General features: G+C 50.9%; 1 protein-coding gene across 1 annotated transcript in view; it reads right to left on the bottom strand.

Moving 5' to 3' along the window:
- The window catches only part of OPHN1 (oligophrenin 1), a 51,046-nt gene that overhangs the window by 12,725 nt on the left and 17,985 nt on the right, over window positions 1–20,336 (bottom strand). The window contains exons 3-16 of the mRNA XM_066338744.1: window positions 19,487–19,548; window positions 17,947–18,018; window positions 11,724–11,825; window positions 10,658–10,768; window positions 9,869–9,973; window positions 8,790–8,919; window positions 7,310–7,410; window positions 5,680–5,771; window positions 5,480–5,558; window positions 4,799–4,832; window positions 3,453–3,515; window positions 2,383–2,457; window positions 686–770; window positions 303–361 (exon numbers count right to left, since the gene is read on the bottom strand). Of these exons, the coding sequence (XP_066194841.1) occupies window positions 303–361; window positions 686–770; window positions 2,383–2,457; window positions 3,453–3,515; window positions 4,799–4,832; window positions 5,480–5,558; window positions 5,680–5,771; window positions 7,310–7,410; window positions 8,790–8,919; window positions 9,869–9,973; window positions 10,658–10,768; window positions 11,724–11,825; window positions 17,947–18,018; window positions 19,487–19,548 (1,170 nt within the window). The remainder of the gene's footprint in view (window positions 1–302; window positions 362–685; window positions 771–2,382; window positions 2,458–3,452; window positions 3,516–4,798; window positions 4,833–5,479; window positions 5,559–5,679; window positions 5,772–7,309; window positions 7,411–8,789; window positions 8,920–9,868; window positions 9,974–10,657; window positions 10,769–11,723; window positions 11,826–17,946; window positions 18,019–19,486; window positions 19,549–20,336) is intronic.

The following is a 20,336-nucleotide window of genomic DNA, read 5'->3' as shown; positions in this document are numbered from 1 at the left end:
AATAAATACATCAATAAGAGGGGGAAACAATTCTGGTGCCAGCTTCAAGTGAGTAACATCTTCTGGCTCTCCAGACCGCCCGAGACCCTGTCTTGTGAAGGAAGGGCACTGCACTAGCAAAGGAGGGAAGGGAACATCCAGCACCACATCCCCTGCACAGAAAAGAATTTTGAGGAGAGAGCCACTGCTCTTTTTACAGGTGAAGCAGCCAGACACCATGGAGCTGGGCTGGCAGAGCTCTGCCAAATGATTTTGGGGAAAGCAGGATCAGGGACCATCACTGGAGAAGCTGTGGGACTTACTGGCAGCCAGGACCAGCTCTTTGTGGAGCTTGTATGTCATGACGGGTTCAGACAGGTTCCTGCAACAACCAGAAAGAAAACTGAGCTCTGCAGGGCATTGTGACCCACTCGTGACTCATCTTGGACCAACAGGCAAACTGGCTCATCCCTCAGTAGCACCAAGTCCAAGTGGCATTTCCCTCTGCAGGCAGTATCAGTGAAACAGCCCTCCCCATGGGATTGAGGGGTTCTGCAACACCCATATTTATCATTCCTCTTCCCAAAGCCTTTGTCACTTTGCCCTTTACAACAGCCAGATATGAATATCTGGCAGCTCATTTCACCTTTCTGGATCAGCCCCAGTCCCCTTTGCCTCCTTGGGGCAGGTTGACCTGCAGTGCTACCTGAGATAGAACTTCAGAGAGCTGGTAATGGTCTTGATGTCCCAATCCCCACTCTGGAGATCCACATCCCCAGGGCATTTTGGATCTGGAAGAAGAATGAAAACGTTTTAGTGTACAGTTAATTTAGATGTTGCTAATAAACAGTCTGCTTGGGGTGGGGGTTTCCCCTCGAGACACACAAAGCCACAGCAGCACACACAGAGAGCTCCTAATTCCCATGGCTGGGAAAAGCAGAAAAACAGCACCAGTGTCAGTATTTTGGAGAGGCTGGGAAGTGGTGCTAATGAGGGACAAAGAGGGAAGCACAAGGTAAAATTTAAGCAGTGCTGAGAAGTCACTGAGGGCATATTCTCTATAGTTTATTTTTTTCCCAAGGCTGGCAGAAACAACGCATTTCAACATGTCCAAGACAAGCTTTCTGACATCCAAAGTAATCTGAATGCCAGCTCCAATCCCTCAATTGCAGCTACTCCCCTGAAGGCTGTTCTGGAAGCATTCCCTCTTGCTGCACAGAGAGGAGGGAGCTCAGGGGAGGCCCAGCAGCATGGAAGCACAATTTGCTCCTGCCTATCCCCCTGATAAACCACATCATGTCTGTGGCACCACGAAGTGAAGGATGTAGCTGTTGAATGGGGGGAAATTGGGCTACAGAAATAGACAGCAGGATTTATTTTTGAAAATAAATAGGACTAGAGATAAAAAAAAAAAATCTATCTCCTTCGACTGGTTAAAGATGAAATCCTGCTGTTATTTCTGTGGTGTTGGACTTTCCATTGTCCTTTTATATGCAGTGGGGTGGCAAGTGGTTACCCAGACCCACGCAGATAAACAAAACAAAAAGCCACTCACTGGTGGGATTCAGAGGAGAAAACCACAGAGCTGCTCACAGGGAGGGTGAGAATCAAGCAGCAATAGAACCTGAGGCTCAGCAATGAATCATAAGCCAGTGGAGCTGGGCAGATGCCCAAAGTCGTGGCTCTGTGAGAACAGGGCATAGCCAGATACCAGCACAAACCAGGGTTTTAATAAACAACATCCAGAGTAAAGCAATAGGAAACAGCCAAAGCCTTTGAATTCTGTGTTAATATCAGATGTCTGAGCTGGCGTGAGCCCGAGGCAGGCAGGCAGTGAGGTGAATGCAATCCCTGCCCTCTGCTCCAGCCCCAGGCAGGGCTGAGGAGAATGGCCCTGGGCACGTAGGGATTGACCCCAGAGGTCCCCTGAGAGGCTGGCAGGTGACCATGAGGTGAGGGTATGATGGTCTCGGCCAGGGCCCAGCCCAGAAGGGCCTGTCCCTGCACAAAGCAGTGCTGCTGAGCCCCACAGCATGCCAAGAGTGCACTCATTGTCCCCAGTTGCCAAGCCAGATCCAGCCACAGGAAGGCTCACGGCAGGAATGCATCAGTTGACTTCTCAACACGTACACTGGCTCCTTATTGCACACACTGCACACAGTGAGGCGTCCTTCCAGAGAAAAACCTTACACTAGGGTGGAGGGCTCCCTGCAAATGCCACCTTCCCAGTCCAGCTCATCGTGTTATCCCAGGAAAGACGGGGAAGATAAACCTCAGAGGGGTCGCAGGGACCAAAACTCATGCTGGATGGTGGACATTTCTCACTGTGGAACCCGATCTTCTCTGTCCCTCAGACAATTCAAGAACAGGACAGTGTAATTGCACGGAATAATTAATTCTTACCAAAAAAGGCATTCAGTAACTTCTGCACCTGGATATTGCTGCCAACAGTCCGGTACACGCCCTCCGTAGTGATTCCTAAGAGGAAAAAGCCAAGAGCCTTAGCCGAGGTTTCCCAATGCTGGTCCAAAAGCCCCATCTAGTGGAATTGTTTTCCTGCTGCTGGGCTCTGTCCCACATCCCGAGTCTTGTCCCACATCCCGAGTCTTGTCCCACACCCTGGGTTCTGTCCTATATCCTTGGGTCTTGTCCCACACCCTGGGTTCTGTCTCATGCCCTGGGTTCTGTCCCACTCCCCAGGCCCTGTCCCACTCCCCAGGCCCTGCAGGCAGGGGCTCTGCTAATCCCAGCAGCAGAGGCCACCAGCACCACTGTGGTCACCATGTCATGGTCAGGTGAGCACAGCCAGGGTGTGACACACCCCACTTCTGTGGGGTGCTGCTTTATCACATATTTGCTCAAACCCCCACAGAAGACAAACACAGTGAAGCAGAATCTGAAAACACTGCCCAGGGCTGGGACAAGCAGAATCACTGTCTCTATCAGCTCTGAGAGCAGGGTCTTTGTGCCCCGCTGCTCCCCACACCACTGGGCCTTGGCTGCCACAGCCCCAGCAGCCCCAAGCCCACATCTGGAGATGAATCCAGGCCCCCATTTCACACTGGTGATGTTCAGTGGTGCAGGCTGTATGATATGTGGCAGCACAGAGGATGAGCTGCCACCCTTCCACCTGCTTCTGGTGCTTCACAGACTGGGGCTGAAGCAGCCTGTGCCCACCCTTTGGCCCTGTTGCCAGAGCTGTTCTCCTGCCCAGCAGTGGGTGTGCTCAGGGCCAAAACTGAGAAAACCATGAGTGAAAACAGCATAAAGGTGAAAGTTCAACCCCAACCGGCCTGGTACAATATTCCAAACCAGGTGGGATTTCTGTTCCCAAAGAACATGCATTTACCTGAAGAACACACATTCCTCAGCTAAAAGCTGAAGTCCTGTGTCAGTGGCTAACACTGTACTGCAGGAGCTGCAGTGAAACTCAAGGCCATGGGAAACACAGCCAGGCTGGATGAGCTCCTCACCTTTGGTCTCCACCGCATTGATGCACTTCCGAACAAACTTGAAGCCCACCTCGTTCAGCTCCACTGTTTTGGACAAGGAAACTGTGTTAGTTAGCTGCCTGAGCACTCCTGGAGACCCCCTGGGATGCCCCCAGCCCCAGCCTTTCTCAGCACCTGCAGCCACAGTGCCCCAGAACACAGAGTGTTCACACCTGCACCCACATCCCCTACCCCCTCAGGAAACACCTGAGCATTCTGGACATCCTGGCAAGGAGTTATTAGTTCCATATGTTCTCACATTTTTCCTCAAATTTATTTTGAGTTGCAGCACTGCTCCCTACTCCCTCTCTGTCTTTAATAATAACAGTGTAAATTGGTGTTTAATAGCAATAATAGTGGAAATTATTTGGATTGTGTCTGATAAAGACTTGAATAATCACTTCCAGAGCAAAATCTGTAGTTAACGCTCTTCCTCATCATGGGACTGTGTAATTTCTGCCTATCTACATCACTAGGATTAAAAAGCAAAACCAATCCAGCTTGATATGCTGAGGAAAGCTGAGCACAGGGCTTGCTTCACTGAGCTGGGGAATCCTATGGGATCCCTGCATTTTCAGCAGGTTGTTTATACTGATTCTGCCTGCTCTGAGCAATAGCAACATCAAGCTCAGATATCTCTTAGCCCTACCCCCGGAATAAGCACAGACCCACCTGGTGCTTGACACTGAGGGCTATGATACCACTGGAATTCTTACCAGCTCTAATCTATGACAAATAGAGAATGTTTATTCAGTGAAACGCTAATTCACATTCCTCTCAGTGTGTGATGTGAACATGGCCACACAGAGGTTTGTGCTATGCTTCTGGGAATGCTCCCCCTGTGCTCATTAGAGCCAGCTAGTTACAGTGCTGATGAAGAGAGCTCTGAGACAGAATGCAGGCTTCACCCAGCTAAGAGAGCCCCATAGGGGTTCCAGAGCTCTGCAGGAACTACTGAGAGAAGGGACACAGGACTTGGTGGTGGGTGGGAGATCTAGAGAACTCAGTGCCACCTCTATTGCCCCATTACAACCTTTGTTAAGGAACACATCATCAGAATCTCTCACTAGGGGTTTGGAGGTGCAAATTGAACCTCACCGTCCCATTACTGCTGGCTAAATAAAATCTGCTCACTGCAGTTCCTGTGCAACTCATTCTCATCTGGGCTCAGTGCCAGACACTGTGATACGAGAACAGAAGTGACACTGCTGTCACGGAGCGGGGACAGTGCTACTCAGCAGGAATTGAGGATGAGTGTATCTGTGAGGAAAATCCTGCCCGGCCTCGAGGCTGTGAGAACCCAAAGAACAGCAACAGAAGTGACTCACTTTCTTCCTGCTTCGTGATGGGACTGTGATAAATCTGAAAAGGGGGAGGGAATGGGGGAGGGAGAAGCAAAAACACCATCAGAATAATTTGGTATTTCTTTCTGAAAGAAAATGCAGCATCCCACAAATCACTCGTAGATCACCCAGAGGCAATCACAGCCAAAAGGACAATGTCCCATAGAAATTTCATTTTATAATTAGGCACGAACCCATTATCTGCACAATCAAGGAGTTTCTGCTGCCTCCCTGCATTTCAGTCGGGCACCTATTGTTAGGGAAATTCTCTGTTCTGTAGGCAAACCACAGGGCTCTGAGCTTTGCTCAGACTGAAGGAATGGAACACCATAAGCACAGAAAGGTGGGAGAATACGGGTGTGGGATGGACAGTGGCACCTTTGAAAAGGTGGCTAAGAGCAGGGACAGACAAAACATCATTTCCAGCAGGTAGCAAGGAGCAGTAATGGGAGCGAACCAGCCCGGGAAAGGCCGGTCCTTAGGTGGGCTGGCACTACAAGGGAACGTCCCGAGATTTAAGAGGGAAACCCAAAATCCACAGTGAGAGCTGAAGGAACAGCATGGACCCCGTGGCGATCGTGCAGCACTGATCCCGACCAGCACCCGCCGGCAGAGGACACTGCTCGGCAGCGCATTCCAGCTGGGAACAGCTCCAGGAACACTCACCGGCTCCTTCCCGTCCATGGCCTCCATCCACAGCCTTCGGTTGGCTTCTGAGAGCGCCTGCAGCGTGATGGTCCCGGACCTGCGCAGAATTCCCACAGGGACAGGCAGGGAAAGGAAGAAAAGTTGTTTTTAATAGACAGCACAGAGGGATTTGCTGCAAGCCCGTGTGGTTTGGGGCCACCAGACACGAAGCCTCTCACCTTTCATTAGTTTCAATGTCAAAACAAAACCTTTTGTCTATGGAGTCAGTCTTCCTCCTTACGCAGGATTTCAGAGTCAGGTCCAACGTGCCCTAGGAGAGAACATAAAAGCAGAGGTGAGAGGTCAGAAGCATGGGAAATTTTGGGCTCCTCAGGCTCAAGCTGCAGCCAGCCCAGCACTGCCCACAGCACCTGTCCTGACATTCCCATTGCACTGGTACCAGGAGCACAGGTAATCCTCCCAACATCATCACAGACAGACGTAAGAGGCTCTGAGTTCCAGGCTTGCTCTCAGCCAGAGAATCTTCTGTACTCAACAACAGCACTCTGCCTCTACAGTGCTGGAACACTGCTCCAACCAACACAGCAAGGCACCCCCTGGTCTCTGAGGCCAGGACCATGCTCACCTGTGCTCTGATACAGCTAGGTCCTTACTTTCATCAGGGCTGGTCATCAGTACCAATTATCCACACCACCAATGATCCACATGGCTTTACACAAACACTGTGTGGCGAGGGGATGTACCTTTTCTCACCCCAGATTGAGCAGATGTGCTCTGGAGAGGCTCAGCCCTGGCCCTGTGTGTTGATGACCTGTGCTCCGCAGCAGACTCAGTTCATAATTGATTGTTGGTTTGTGGCCAGCAGTGACCTGATGGTGCAGGCTACCAGACTGCCAGTGTTTGAGAAAGTTTTCCAAGCCCTCACCTGCAGTAATGGGCCTTAGTAGACATGCTTACAGCACAAATGACAACAAATCTCTCCATACAATAATTTGGATATTTCTTTGCCCAGCTCTCTGCCAAAGGGTTGCAAAACATCTATTTTATTTTCCTGCTGCAGTGTGCTGAGCCCTGCCAAAACCAGACCATGAGCTCACACACTGGAGCACACACGGCTGGCTGGGAAGGCCCTGAGGACCTGTTTCATGGCAGAGGAGGGTGGGGGACTCAGCTGGAGGCACTGGCTGTGCTCCGTCCTCCCACCCCTCCCCTGTCACGCGGAGGGACTGAGGGAACTCCCAGACTTTGGTAAACCAAAGCACTTTGTGAAAGAAGTAGTCACCCAAATTGCTGCCTTAGTGCAGTTTGGAGCTGTACTGTTGCCCTCTCCTCTCCCCGCACTGTCCCAGTCCCACAGAAGCAGTGCTGAGAGCAGAAATCAAACCACAAACCAGTGCTGTGAGCACATGCTGAGGCAACGAAATGCTGCATTTGGAAGCAGTAACTCCTGTAGTAACTTGAGTCATTCAGGCACTTCAGTGGCTGCCACAGTTCTTGTGGCTCCCAGCCCCTGTGCTTGGGGAAGGATCAAGATCAGCTGGTCCAGAGAAGCACAAGTTTCATCCCAGACCAAACTCATGGGCCAGCACTGTCTGGTATCTCTCATGTCACACGACCCACGTGTGCTGCCAAACCCTGCAGGGCCTGGGCTCTCAAGGACACAGTGGAGTGAGATGTGTCCTCAAGAGGGTGGCTCTTCCAGGTGACACCAAACTGCCCTGCGTGGGCAGGGAGGGGACAGAGCCCACCCTTCTGTCCTGTGGCACCTGCAGGGTCAGCTGCCATGGGAAGGGAGGCCATACATAGGTGGAAGGTGGTTGGGCCAATGTTTGCAGACATCCAACTCACCTGCTTAGCTCCAGGCTTCTGGTCTATGGGTGTCATCCGTAAGGTTTTTGCCTCTTTTTCGTACTGGCAGTAGTACTTCACCCAGGAAATGCCCAGTGCCCCTGCAGAACACAAGAGGCCGGAATCAGGGACAGGGCTGTGGCTGGATGCAGACAGCAAGGCATGGTGAGTGTTGCCCACATGTCCTTGCTTCTCTGGGAACAGACACTGACAGCCTTGGGGGATATGTTCCTTGCAGGTGTCTCCATGGGCAAAAGCCAGGAGGAGAATAGGAGGAGAGGAGGAGGAAGAGGGAAAGGGGAGGAGACAAAGAGAGAAGCAGGAGGAGAGGTGAAGCAGGAAGAGGGGAGGAGGAGAGAGGGAGAGAAGGAGAGGAGCACAGGGCAGCAGCTGCCTCCAGCACCCTCCCAACTCACTGATGGTGAAAGGGCGTTTGTGGGACTCTGACCACAAGCCAGGCTGGTTTGGCCAAGCCCAGCCAAGATCTACACTGGCAGGATCCTACATGTCCTGAGCGTCTGTTTCACAAACCCCACTGCTTTTTCCTGTGGGTGAAAACTCAATAATAAAGACAACAGCAGCTTTAAAATACTCTGAAGTTCCTATTTCTGGATTCATTGCCACTGTTCTCTGTTTTCTTACCTGAAGCACTTTATAGGAAAAATTCAACTGGTATTTTTTCTGTAATTTGTTTTTAAGTTGCAGTGGTCAGGAAAAACAACTTTCCATACTTGATTTATAGGGAAGCATAAACAGAGGCAGCAAATAGCCACATTTTGGGTCTAAAATTACTGAGTGTGCTTTCTTTTAAAAGCAAGATAAACAGACATATAAATATATGTATAAATAAAATTCTATAAAGGATTAAGAATGAATGCTTACAAAATTGTCTGTAGCCTCAGAGGTCACAGTTTTGCACAGACTTATGTCCCCTGAGCATTCCTGCTGCATGGCCGTGGAGAGCTGCAGCCAGGGTTTGGAAAAGGCTGTATTTGGTCTGATTTGATTCTGCTCAGAATTACAAGTTTCACTCTCAGCAGCTTAACCCAGCACTGGTTCCACCTTGGCTGTGCTCAGCTGCTTGCAGAGGCTGCCAGAGGAAGGCTGGGCAGGACACCAGATCCATCCTGGTAAAACACAGCCAAGGCAGAGCCTACCAGAGCTCCAGGCTCTGGAGCCATAAATCCCATCTCATTGGCTAATTGCCCTGTGCTGTCACAGATATGTCACTTGGACAAAGCTCTGTGCCACTGCTGACAATGCTGCTGGTGCTTCCCCAGGCACGGCAGGTGGTGACACCCCAGGCACCTCAGGCACTGGCAGAAGGTGACACTGAACATGCCATGCCCTGGCAGTGGTGTCACCCAGTGCAGGGCTGGCCTGGGGATGGGAGCTGAATGCAGCCCACAGCTGGGTTATGTCAGGGCAGCCCAGGCCTGAACATTCCCTATTGCATCCAGGTGCATCCCAAAGCCATTACATTTCTCCTGGGTGTACAGGTAGCCCTCGATGGTCGGCTGCCCGGGCAGCTTGCAGGTTAGGGGCGCTTCCTTCATCCTCTTCTTCAGATCTTCCAGCTCCTCCCTCGTGCTGGAAAAGTGATTCCTTGTCTGGCAACAGAAAACAAACAGAAGCATATTTGAACATGAGCTGCAGGTTATTTATTCCTGGATAAATCTGAGGTGCTGTAGCAGAAATGAATCAGTTTCCAAGGTAGAAAACTTGGAAACCACTTCCACAAATCCAAATGGAAACTGGGTATAAGAATCCCTAAGCTCTAAGGGATGATTGAAGAGATACATCATGTGCAGAGATGGTGCTGGAGTGCCACAGCTGGGAGGTCACTTGTTCCCTTAAATTAGGAACTTCAGCACATTTCAAGGCTGACTGGAGCAGAGGCAGCACCTGAGCTCTCGTTCACACCACTGCTCAGGTAACAAGTGTATTCTCTTCCCAAAGGTGTTGATTCCCACAGGATCATGCTACACTGCTCAGCAGGAAAGAGTCACATCAACAGGGGGTACAAAATCCAGGCATTTTGATTAAATACTACTTGGACCAATTAATGAGCCAGCAGCAAAACCATCTTGGCTCAAATTTATGGCTGTCATTCCACAGAAATGAAGGCCAGTCAGGAAAGACTGAGGATAAAGAAAACAGGACTCAGATATTCTACCCATGAACACACTTGGCCAACAGGGGAGCTTACCAAAGCATGTAGGAAGCCTGCAGGAAACCAGTATCATTAAGACCAAGGTTAGAGACTTTCTTAGAGTACAATTTCAATCTCATGAAACTGAAAGAAAATCTCAGGCTTGTTTATGCACCACGTTAAGTGATGGAGTAGCCCCTTCCAGAGAAAGCAATGTCATAGACCTGTGAACTGTCACATGCAGGAGAGAGGAAAACACATGTGAACTGAGACGGAAATAACTGTATCTGCAGCAATGCAAACATGGTCAGATTGCTTTGGTGGGAAGACCTTGCCATCAGAGGTGTGGAAATCCAAATGAGAACAGAAGTCACACAGAAAAGTCCTTCAGATGGGCAGGGACTCACATTCTGCAGGCTGAGCTGGAGTTGCTGCTTGTACGGGAGGAAATCCTGCGTCAGCTCCACTGTCAGGTTGTTGTAAGTGAAGAGGCTGTGGAGAAATGCCAGCACCTGCAATGGAGGGAAAGGACACACTGAACTTCTGGGTTTATAATGGAAGGAAAGATACACAGTGTGTGGGGTTTCAGAGACTATATATACAATTATATTTTCCTCACAATTTTGGAATGCCAACCTTGGTATGGCTTATTTACCACGGTGTCCCTAAAGTCCAAGCTACCACCCACACATCTGACTGAATAAAACACCCAGAATGAAAGACCCAGAGCAGATCTGCAGAGTGCTCACCCACAAGATCCACAGGATCCCACGCTCCCCTGCAGCTGGCACTGGGGCAGAGCCACCACCCAGGGCAGGTTCCCTGCACTCAGCCAGTCTGGGATCCCTGCAGGCCTGGCTGGGACAGGTGAGCAGGGCAGGTAACACCTCTGTCCCTCTGCAGACAGACAGCACTTACCAAACCCAAGGGGGCCAAGATAAGCCATAACAAGACCTGTAGCTCTGTACAGTGTCCAACCTGCTCCTCAGGATCCATGGACAGCCAGAAGAAACACGGCTGGGGCTTCACAGTGCTCCAACATGCACCACTAAGGCTATCAAGCTGCAGCAAGCCAAGGGTGCAGGGTTAACTCCTGCCCCACAGAACCTAATCCAACCTGGTAACTCATCCCTTCCTGCCATTGCCAGCATATCTGAGCATCAGCCAATAAGACTGAGAGAAAAGGAAGCTCCTACCGGCTCCACAATACTGAATTTCTTGCTTTCTTGTACTTCCTGGATCTGATACACATACTCGAGGGAGGACTCAAAGAAATTGTGTCTCTCTTTGTCCACCTGAAGGTCAGCCTAGAAGAAAGAGGGAAAGGTGGAAAAAAAATATCACGTGTAGTCTGAAAATATCTGACTCGCTTTTGTCTGTCAGCCTACACTTAGTTCTCTCTGGGTGTTAGTCCTCACTTTAAAACTTGCCTGGTGTCCAGCCCAGCTGTGAACTAGAACACTGGATATTCTTCTAAGTCTGCCCATTTCTGGCTGCCTTTCATTCAAGGATCCAAAACCTCTTCTCACTCTGCAAGGACAAGGCTTTCCCAAAGCTCATTTATTATTTTAGCACAAATCTCTTCTCCACCTCTTCTTCTGACAAGGCCGCCATCACCACCCTCTTGCCCGACTCCATCTGTGTCCCAGAACCAGCAATTCTGGAGCTGCAGCAGTGGCAGGAGCACACAATGCTCCCAGAGCTCACACACAGTCTGCCTTGCAGAGAGGCTCGTAGGTTGATCTGACAACTGGTCTGACAGATCTGACCAGATCCAGCTGCTCTGGTGTGGGCTGGAACAGCTGGGTTTCCTTCCTTGCTGCAACACGCCTGCAGCACCAGCTGGAAGGAACCCCCCTCCTCTGCCTGCCCCCACAACCACAAAGAAGCACCAGCAGCAAGGCAGGACACCAGGCCAGCAAAGGGAATAACTGGTTACTTTTCAGCCAGAACACTTCCCCAGGTGTAAGGGTGGCCAGTACTCAGTTGTGCCACTGCCACTGGTCACTGCCATTCACCATCAAGGTGACAACAAGCAATGACAATGTCCAAAGCCACTACCAGCATCCAACAGACACAGGAGGACTATAAAACCTTGATTTCCCTGGTCTCACAGAGAATCTAGGCTTTGGGTAGATTTGATTATCAGTTTCAACAGGTTACTGGAAAGGATGATTCCCCCTCACCCCACAGCTTTTTAAGACCTAGAGCAGCTGGTGCTGTTGCTTCTGGACCTAACTCTGAGAAAAATTCCATATGTACCTCCTGTAACTGAGATTCCTTCTTTTTGGAAGACAAATGCAAGTGACGATCCAGCATAGAGTAGAACTTCTCACCATCCTTCTCAAACTTTTTCTTTCTTTCCTGTAGGTGCAAGAGATTGAAACAGGACCAGTTATTGGCATTTTCCAGATAAGAACATGCATCAAAATCAAGATCCTTTGTGCAATTCTGTATTCCCATGGACAAATTTTGGTCAGCCCAGCCAGAGAACAGAAGAGCACTTCTCATTTGCTCTGCTTTCACAGCCCCTTGCCTACCTTGGATGCAATTACACCTCAAGACCCAGTCTAGCAATACTCTGTGGCACAAGAAGTATTTTTTCATGCCAATATTATGGCATAAGCCCCACTGATGAGGTGCTGTTCCCTCTCTAAATCTTTTCAATATCCAGTAAACTGAAGACATACTCATACATCAAAAACCTGTTCACCGTCTCCTGACGTGCTGTTCACACAGCCCAGAAACAACTGAGCAAACACTGGAATGTCAGAGACATGTCAAGGTCAAGAAAAGCTTCAGAAGATTTTGGCAGCTTTCTGTTCTGAAGAGTTTATAATTTGTTTCTGAAGAGTTCCAGAAAGAAAGCAGAAGCCTGGCAGGCCCGCAGGCAGGCAGGAATTCCTCATCACTGTCAGCAGTGGTGGAAAGAGAGCACAAATGAAAAAGAGCAGCAAACAGAGACACTTGAGAGCAGCAGAACTGAGGACCAGGCTGTTGGCTCCTGCCTTGCACTGACTATGACACTGGTGATCACAAAACAACCGGAGTAGGGGCCAAGTTTACAAATACCTGCTTCAGATGGTATCTGACATATCAGGGATTCCTGGGAGGCAACTACATTACTAAAATCAGGAAATTCCAGCCTGGCAGCAGCCTCAGTGCCAGCCAGGTCCAAGCAGTTGAGAGCTGGTGTACACACAGTGCAGGTATGTATGGGATGCCCCGATCTTTTGTCTGGCTTTTGAAAGCTCAAGAAAGTGGAAAGCAGTTCCAGCTTCCTGGGGAATTACTGGTATCCTTCAGCTGGTATCTATCTCCTGAAAGCCCTGAAATCCTGTTCTCTTGCTGCCAGTCAGAAATGCATGGATAAGCAAGCATACACCAGTGCTACCACAAACTAGAGCAGATGGACTCTGCTAGACTGCTGGGTATTAGGAACTTTCCTCACAAATTCAGTAGTGACCGCAGCTTCCCCTGCCTGAAGTTTTGCTTCCCCATTCCACTTCCATGGACTATTCCATCTGTCTGTCAGAATGCCCTGCAGCAGGATGCCTGGGGGGCTCCCAAAACCCCTGGGCTCAGCACAGGTGGCTCCCAATAACAGTAACAAGCCTTCCTGCCAGCTGCCTTCCAGGGAAAATGATTCTCTCCCCACATGGCTGTGGTGAAAGCACAATTACCATGAGGAAATGGCACCAACCCAACTACCCCTGCTTATAAGAAACTGTCTGGAGCAGGGCAGGCTTAGCCCAGCAAATTTTTTCACCTCAGCAATTACACATCCTGCCCTGCAGAACCCGAGATTACAGAGACCTGAAGGGAAGTGCATCCTCTGGAATCACCTCCTGCAATACCAGGTACTGTGACTCCATGTTAGCAGCCTCACACATCAGAACAGAGAGATCTACACCAAATCCAGAGGAGCAGAGAGTCTTCCAAGGGTGAATCCTAATTTGAGCAGCTCAGCAACTGTGGGGCTGAGGCCAGGAAGGACGACCAAAACAAACCACCACCCTCGTGACTAACGCCCTGATCAGCAAACCCAAACCCAGCGCAGCGAAAGCGTTTGCGGAGCAGCAGTTCCTGTGTCTGTAAGGTCACACTCCTGGGCTGTCTGTGCCATCAATGCCCTGTCTAATGCAGCCAGGAACTTGCCTTGTTTCCATTTCCCTAAATAGGACTCTCCAAACCCCAAGGCCACAGAAGTGCAGGGAAGCAGAGCTGTGGGGCTGCAGGCACAGTGCTCTGTGGCCACCTCCTCATGTCTCAGAGGAGATGGCTGTGCCAGCAGCAGGTCCCAATATGGAAAAGCAGGTGCTGCCATGGAAAGCTAGCTCCAAATCCAACCAAGAGCTCCACTGTTTCCACCAAACTGGCATGCAGAGGTGGTGGTGGGCAGCACAAGGATGGTGCCATCCCATGGGCAGGGAGCAGGATGGGATGGGCAGGGGGATGTGCCTCTGGATGCAGCAGCCTGGGAGCATGTGGCTCCTGGCGTGTCCCCAGGAGAGGTGACATTGCTGTGGGAGGCTGTGGTACCTGTGCAGATGGCCACAAGAACCCATGGAGAAGGCCCCGAGCTGTGTGTGGCCGTGGTGCCTGCACAGATGACCACAAGAGGCCACAGCCTGAAGCTACAGGGAGACCACAAACCACCAGCTTTGCCACCAGCTTGTGGGCAGCTCCCTGTGAGAAGACAAGGTGGGTTCTGAGAAAGAGGAGGCACCTCTGCTCAGGTAAAGGCTGGTGAAGAGAAGGGAAGAGCCTGGGAGAGCAGTGGAGCTCCTTCTGCATCAGGAGCTGGGAAGCCAGACAATAACTCCTTTGGGGAGTGCTTCCTCCTCTGCCAGTGCCCATGGCAGGCAGGGGCACACGGCTGCTCTGGGGACATGGAGCACTGAGCTCTTTCTGGGGATTGAAGAGACTGGGAATGATGTCCAATACAGACCCATGCGTGACAGCATGGCATTTTGGGCCACTAAGAGGGAGCTTGCCAATCATTCCCACTCTGGCTAATTAGCATATAACTGAACAGCAGAAGGGTGACCTACAAATCCTTCTGAGTTGGCCGCTGAACAGAGCAAGCCAAGACAAGAAAACAACACCAAAAAAATCACCCAGACTGAAGCACAATCTGGAAACATGAGCACAAATTAGTTCCTCATGAATATTCAGCAAAGGGCAGCACCACGTTCCCATTAAGGTTTGCCAAGTCCAAGAGCCACCCACCTTCCATTTACTGCTCACTGGGAGCAACTGAGCAGCTCCCACTGAGTGCAGGCAGGAGGGTGCTCTGCAAAAACCCCACGCTGGGAGCTTTGATGGGCAATGCTGTGCCCAGGAACGAGCAGGGGCCCGTGGGACAGCAGTGGCTGCCTGCTGTGGCAGGTGATCCAGCAGCAGCTCTGGCTGCTCCGTGTGTGCTGGGTCCCACTGGCACTGGGGTGACACTGGAGCCCCTCAGCAGCTTTGGGTCACCAGGAGGAAAGGGGCAAAGGGACTTGCCAAAACTGCCCCTTAACCATTAGCTGCTAATTAGGATCCTCTGAAATTCCCATCTTTGCAGAGGTGGAGCAAGTAGGAAGTGAGAAGCCCAGCTCATGGGCCACTTCTCCTCTCCATAAGGAATTAAACACACTTTCCCTGCTGGGAGTCCCCACCTTCACGCACACCTGAGGGGTTTGGGTGCAAGAGCAGTGGATGGAGGATCATCATAACTCCTTTTTATGAGGCATCAGCAGTTAATTCGAAAACAGATTTCTAAAAAGTCGAGGGGTGTAGAAAAACCAGTTCTATCAAAGCACAGTCAGTTCATCCTGGCATTTTTCCCTCACGCACTGCTTTCTCTCAAATGCTTCTTAGGTCCTGCTCCCCCACAGATGAAAGCCAGTAGAAGTTATTATCCTCCCTTTCTTTTAAAATTATAATTAATGAAATCAATAACAGAATTAGCTAAGAACTTTTAGGAATATGTTATCTCCTATGGAAGAAATTTTGACGAACACTGCAGCTATTCAGCATTCCTCTTGCCCTTACAGTACATCCAAACAAGCTTTTGCCTCTGATTTTTTGGTTGGCTCTAGTTTTTTTAAAAAAGCCGTCTCCTTCCAAGTGAAACTGGAATTAAACTTCTCTATTCAAATCCTCCTCGACTCAGTAAGTGTGGCCAAGCTCTTCCCAAAGTGTCCCAGCCCCACAGTGTGGAGCTGAGCCCCGGGGCTATGGAGAGGGAGGGATGGTGTACCAGCTCCTTTCCACACTCACTCCCCACCATGAGTGCCAGAGCTGGGAAATGAGTCAGCTCAGGGGGTCCCAGACCCTCCCTTTTATCTGTGATGGGGCACGGCATAGCACAGCAAGCCACTCTGATCACACTGATAGCAAGTCAGAGGAAAAACAGTGACCCCATGGGGCTGTGGTGGGAGGGAGTGGCTGGAGGGGGTCCCAGGGACAGCCCAGGGCTGCCCGTGTGGGAGTACACCCTCCCGAGGAGATTCCATTCGTCCCGGGAGAAGGGGTGAATGCAGACTCAGATGTGTTGGTCAGACTGGCTGCTCTCCAGCCAGAGGCATCACAAAGCCTCGATTCAAGAGCTCTTCCTATTTGGCTCCAGCAGCTCGTGAAGGGAACAGAAAACATCTCACAGAAGGCGACGCTGCCAAAATACGGAAACTAAGCAGAGGGCACAAATTCCTTGTGTCATGTCTCCAGCCTGTTCCACAGCCAGGCCTCAGCCTCTGCCTCTGGTACAGATCAGAAAGGGTCCACAGGGTGATGCAAGGCCCAGCAGCGATGAGAGGAACCCACACTGACAGGGCACTGCTGTGAGGAGCCTCATTTGTACTTCACACCTTCTGCTGCCAGGTGGGGATGACCTGGAGATGCTCTGCAGGCTGGCAGGTGAAGGAAGGCTCTGTGCCTGAGGTGACACCTGAGGATGCAGCCCACCAGCAGTGTGGCATAGGGTCCTGTCAGGGAAGCATCAGAGCTGAGGACAAGGGGCTGGAGTGGCTGGGGCTCCCTCCCAAACTCACACCCTCTCAAGGCTTTGGGGTGGCACTGGGGACAGCAGTACCTCCCTGTGCATCCCTGTGAGTGCAGGCACACCTGGATCTTGGTTCCTGGCACGGTGCAAGGTGCTGCCCTGTGAACTCCTGCATGGAGCACTTGTGCTGAGCCGCAGCACAGCCTTCTTCCCACCGTGGTGCCCTGGCACCTCTGCAGTTCATGTTCCTCACAAGAAACAAAACCCCAAACCAAACTACGATGGCTGAGCCACCTGCAACAACCCTCTGCCACCTCTCCAGCTGCTCTGAGCAGTGTCCTGCCACTCTCACCACCCCGTGCTTCCAGCTGGAGCTCCCTGCCCACCCACAGGGATGGAGGAAGGGCTGCAGGCTGCCAGCTGAGTCTGTGCCAGTGTTGGGGGTATGGCACCAGCCCTGCTGAGACCCTCCAGGCACAGCCACTGTGGAGCAGGACATGGGCTCACGGCCTGTGGGTGCAGGCAGCTCTACTCTTGGGGCACAGCATGCTGCAGGCTGTGGGCAGAGGCCCTTACACACCTTGAGGGCTCTCTGGGAAGAAAACAGCTCGAAGGACATGAGAGAAGGGGCCATGGGCAGCAGCTCTGCCATGCTCATGGCTGTAGCTCTTCAGAGGGCTTCACACACCAGCCCTCGGGGCATGGCAAAGGGCAGGAAGGCCATCAAGTATCTCTTCTCAAACCCTGTATTTATTAAACGTCAAAGCCTCCAGATGGGCTGGGCTGAATCCAAGCCTCAAGTGTTCTCCAAAACATCTCCATTTCAGAGCTGGGTCAGAGCCAGACCCATTTTAAGCTGCTGCTGAGTAACATGGAACCTGGACTTCTTGATAGCAGACAAGGGAAAAATGATCTTTTGTGCTCCACATGTGCAGAATTTGCTTTTTATAGCTTGTTTCTTTAAAAGTTTGGTCCATCTGAAAGATTCATTAGACGCTTTATGTAAATATTTCATAACAAAAGCCCTATGACTACAGTCAGGTTCTGCCTGCTGGCCTCTCCTGCTTTCCCTCATTCTCTTTTTCCCTCCTTCCCTTCCTCCCTCCCACTCTACCACACACTTCTCTGCAGAAAGTATTTATTCTCAATAGCACTGATTGAACAAAGCGGAGAGGAGAGAAAGCAGCAAGGAGGATCTCCTGGTTGAAACAAACACTCCTCGCTCAGGACAGAGGCGGTGCTGGAATCAGGCCAGGAGAGAACCCAAAGAATTTAGGAAAAGATTTTGGAGCCTCTTATGATTGAAAAATCAGACTAAAAGTCACAGCACGAACCCTCATGCCAGCAGCTGAAAGCCAGCATTGAACAGGGAGTTTCTGAGCGCCTGAAGTCAGAATGCAGTAGAGCAACTGCTTGTTAACAACAACAGGAGAAAAATCTGAATTCAAACACAGTAAACAAATCTGTTTACATTGAAAACAAACAAACAACCCTTACCTTGGTGAACCCTATCTGCTCCTTACGGAAGTTTTCCAAAGGTTTGATCAGCAAATCACTCGCATTCTGCACCTACAGCACAAAGGAAAAGCAGCATTTTAATTGCAGGGAGTTGATCAATTTTCTCCTAAACAGAGGCTGAACAGGGCTAGAAGCCAAGAACTCTGAGATTTTAATGTTTTTGACTGGAAACTTCTCTCTCTGTAGGTGAATTCACTTAAACCATCTGTATCTGCTCTTGCCCATCGGTAACACTCAGCAAACCCCAACCACACCCTAGGAGGCTTTGGTTGTATCCTGTGGATGATCGGGTGTGTCCCCCACCCCCATCTAATAGGGCTGCTCTCAAATAAAGGATGGACTTCCCTTGTCTTGAGATTCAGCCAGAAGGTTATCTGTCACAGGAACAACTAGGGAAAAGGGAAAACCTGCCTGTGCCTCCCACTCCTGTCTCATGTCTGAGAGATGCTTTCCCGGATGGTGCTCTGCACACCTTGGATTACCATGAATCCACATGAAAGCACATCCCAGTTTGTATCACTGGCTCCAGCTCCAGCCTGGCACTGGGACCAACCTGCTGTCTCCTCCCATCCCCACTTCCCTGACAGGCTCTGTCCCAAGCTCCAGAGAAGGGAGAGAGGAAGGGAAGGGGACAGGGCACCACACAGCCACAGCCCTTCAGGGAATTTAAAGCTGGTGAACACAAGGAGTGTGAAGCCTCCTGAGGGAGCTGCTGTAAAACAGAGCTAGTCCTATCCTACAAGCAGAGGGCAAAAAAACCCACCTTTAAAAAGTGGTGCTCTTAATCCCTGAAACAATACCTTCCACTGCTCCCCCACTGTCAAAGGAACCACTATACCTGGGATGTAATTAATAATAAAGAAGTATTTCAGTGCTGTCCTGGTTCCCTGCTGTTCCTTGCCTGCCCGTGGACCCTCTGGCCCAGCCTGGCAGGAGCTCCTGCTGCTGCACGAGGCAGGGGAACGCAGAGCCAAGCAGCACATTCCTGGCAAGCTGTAAGCTCTCCACCGAGCTTAACTTTCATGTTTTTCCTGGAATTAGGAGTGAACTGGGAAGCCAGCACTGGCTCTGGAGGAGCCCTGGAGAGGCTGAGAGCACATGGCAGTGGGAAGCTGATGGCAGTGCATTATTCTGCAGGAGCTGGACCAGCACAGATGGGCTCAGGGACACCTGCCTTCTTGCAGCGAGCAAAAACTGAGCAAAACCACTTCTTTAACCCTTGGTTTCACCACAGAAGCAGCTGGTGAGCAGCCTGCAGTCCCTGGAGCTGCAGGGGTGGGGCTCTGTGCCTGCCTGTACTGCCTGGGAGAGCCACAGCCCCCCACACCTGCAGGCTGTGCCTGCCCCATGCTCAGGGCCCATGGCCACGGGACCACGGACCAGATGAGTACAAAGCACATTCCCAGTGCTCCCAGCTTCCCTCTGATGAGAAGCCTCACACTGAGGTACATGGTGCTGTGGCTGTGATTTGGCATTTAGTCAGGTTAGGAGTGACAGAGCCCAGTTCCCATCTCCTCACCATCATGGACCTCTCCAGCTCCACTTCCTGCAGCAGCTCTGCAAACTCCTTGAAGGATTCAGCTGTAAGAAAAGAAGAGGCTGGTCAGTGGAGCTGGGATGTGGCACTGGAGTGTGGGATACACGTCAGGACATCCCAGTGTGGCTACATCCCCCGCATGGCTGTCAAAGAAAACAAAAAGAGCAATGCCAGGTGCAGGCTGGCCTTGAGTGGTATTTATTTATGCAAAGGAGAGGAGGATTTCCTGCCCAGGGCAATAAAGGAGTGAAGGCCCTGGGAAGGTAAGAAGATATTAATTAGGGTTTTTTTAGGAATTGTGTTATAGACATGGCAATACAGGTGGTAGAGAAGGGGCAAATGCAGGAGAAGGCCAAACAGGGGTAAGGGGAGCTGCCATCCTCAGGGCCTGCAGCAGGACAGGCCGTGCCGCAATGGGAGCTGCCTGGCCTGCCTGGACAGCTGCCAGCAGCACCAGGATGGTACTGGCACCACTGTCCCAGGAAGAGCTGCAGGTGCTTGCCAGGACCAGGACAAGTGTGTCAATAAAAATGGCCTGGAATGACAAAGATCACATTCAGCACCAGGAAGCACAAAGTCCCTGTACGGGAAGGAGGAAAGGAAGCAGGTGCAGACAGGGTCACAGACATTGACACCAGTCCCCAAAATGTTAGAAGTGAAACAAAAAGATCTCATTGATAAGCACTGGAGTCCAACTGCAACAGAAATAGCATGAAATGTTTTCTTTAACAACCTGAAATAAGAATAATTTAGCCTGGGGAAATAAAAGACTAGGTGGGAGTAGCTGACTCCACACCCAGGGAGAACATGCAGCCCCTCTCCCTGCCCATCG

This window comes from Sylvia atricapilla, chromosome Z (genome assembly GCF_009819655.1).
Source record: "Sylvia atricapilla isolate bSylAtr1 chromosome Z, bSylAtr1.pri, whole genome shotgun sequence".
In the NCBI taxonomy this organism is placed as follows: Eukaryota; Metazoa; Chordata; class Aves; order Passeriformes; family Sylviidae; genus Sylvia; species Sylvia atricapilla.
Note: the sequence above shows the minus strand (reverse complement) of the source record. Positions and strands in the feature narration are given on the sequence as shown.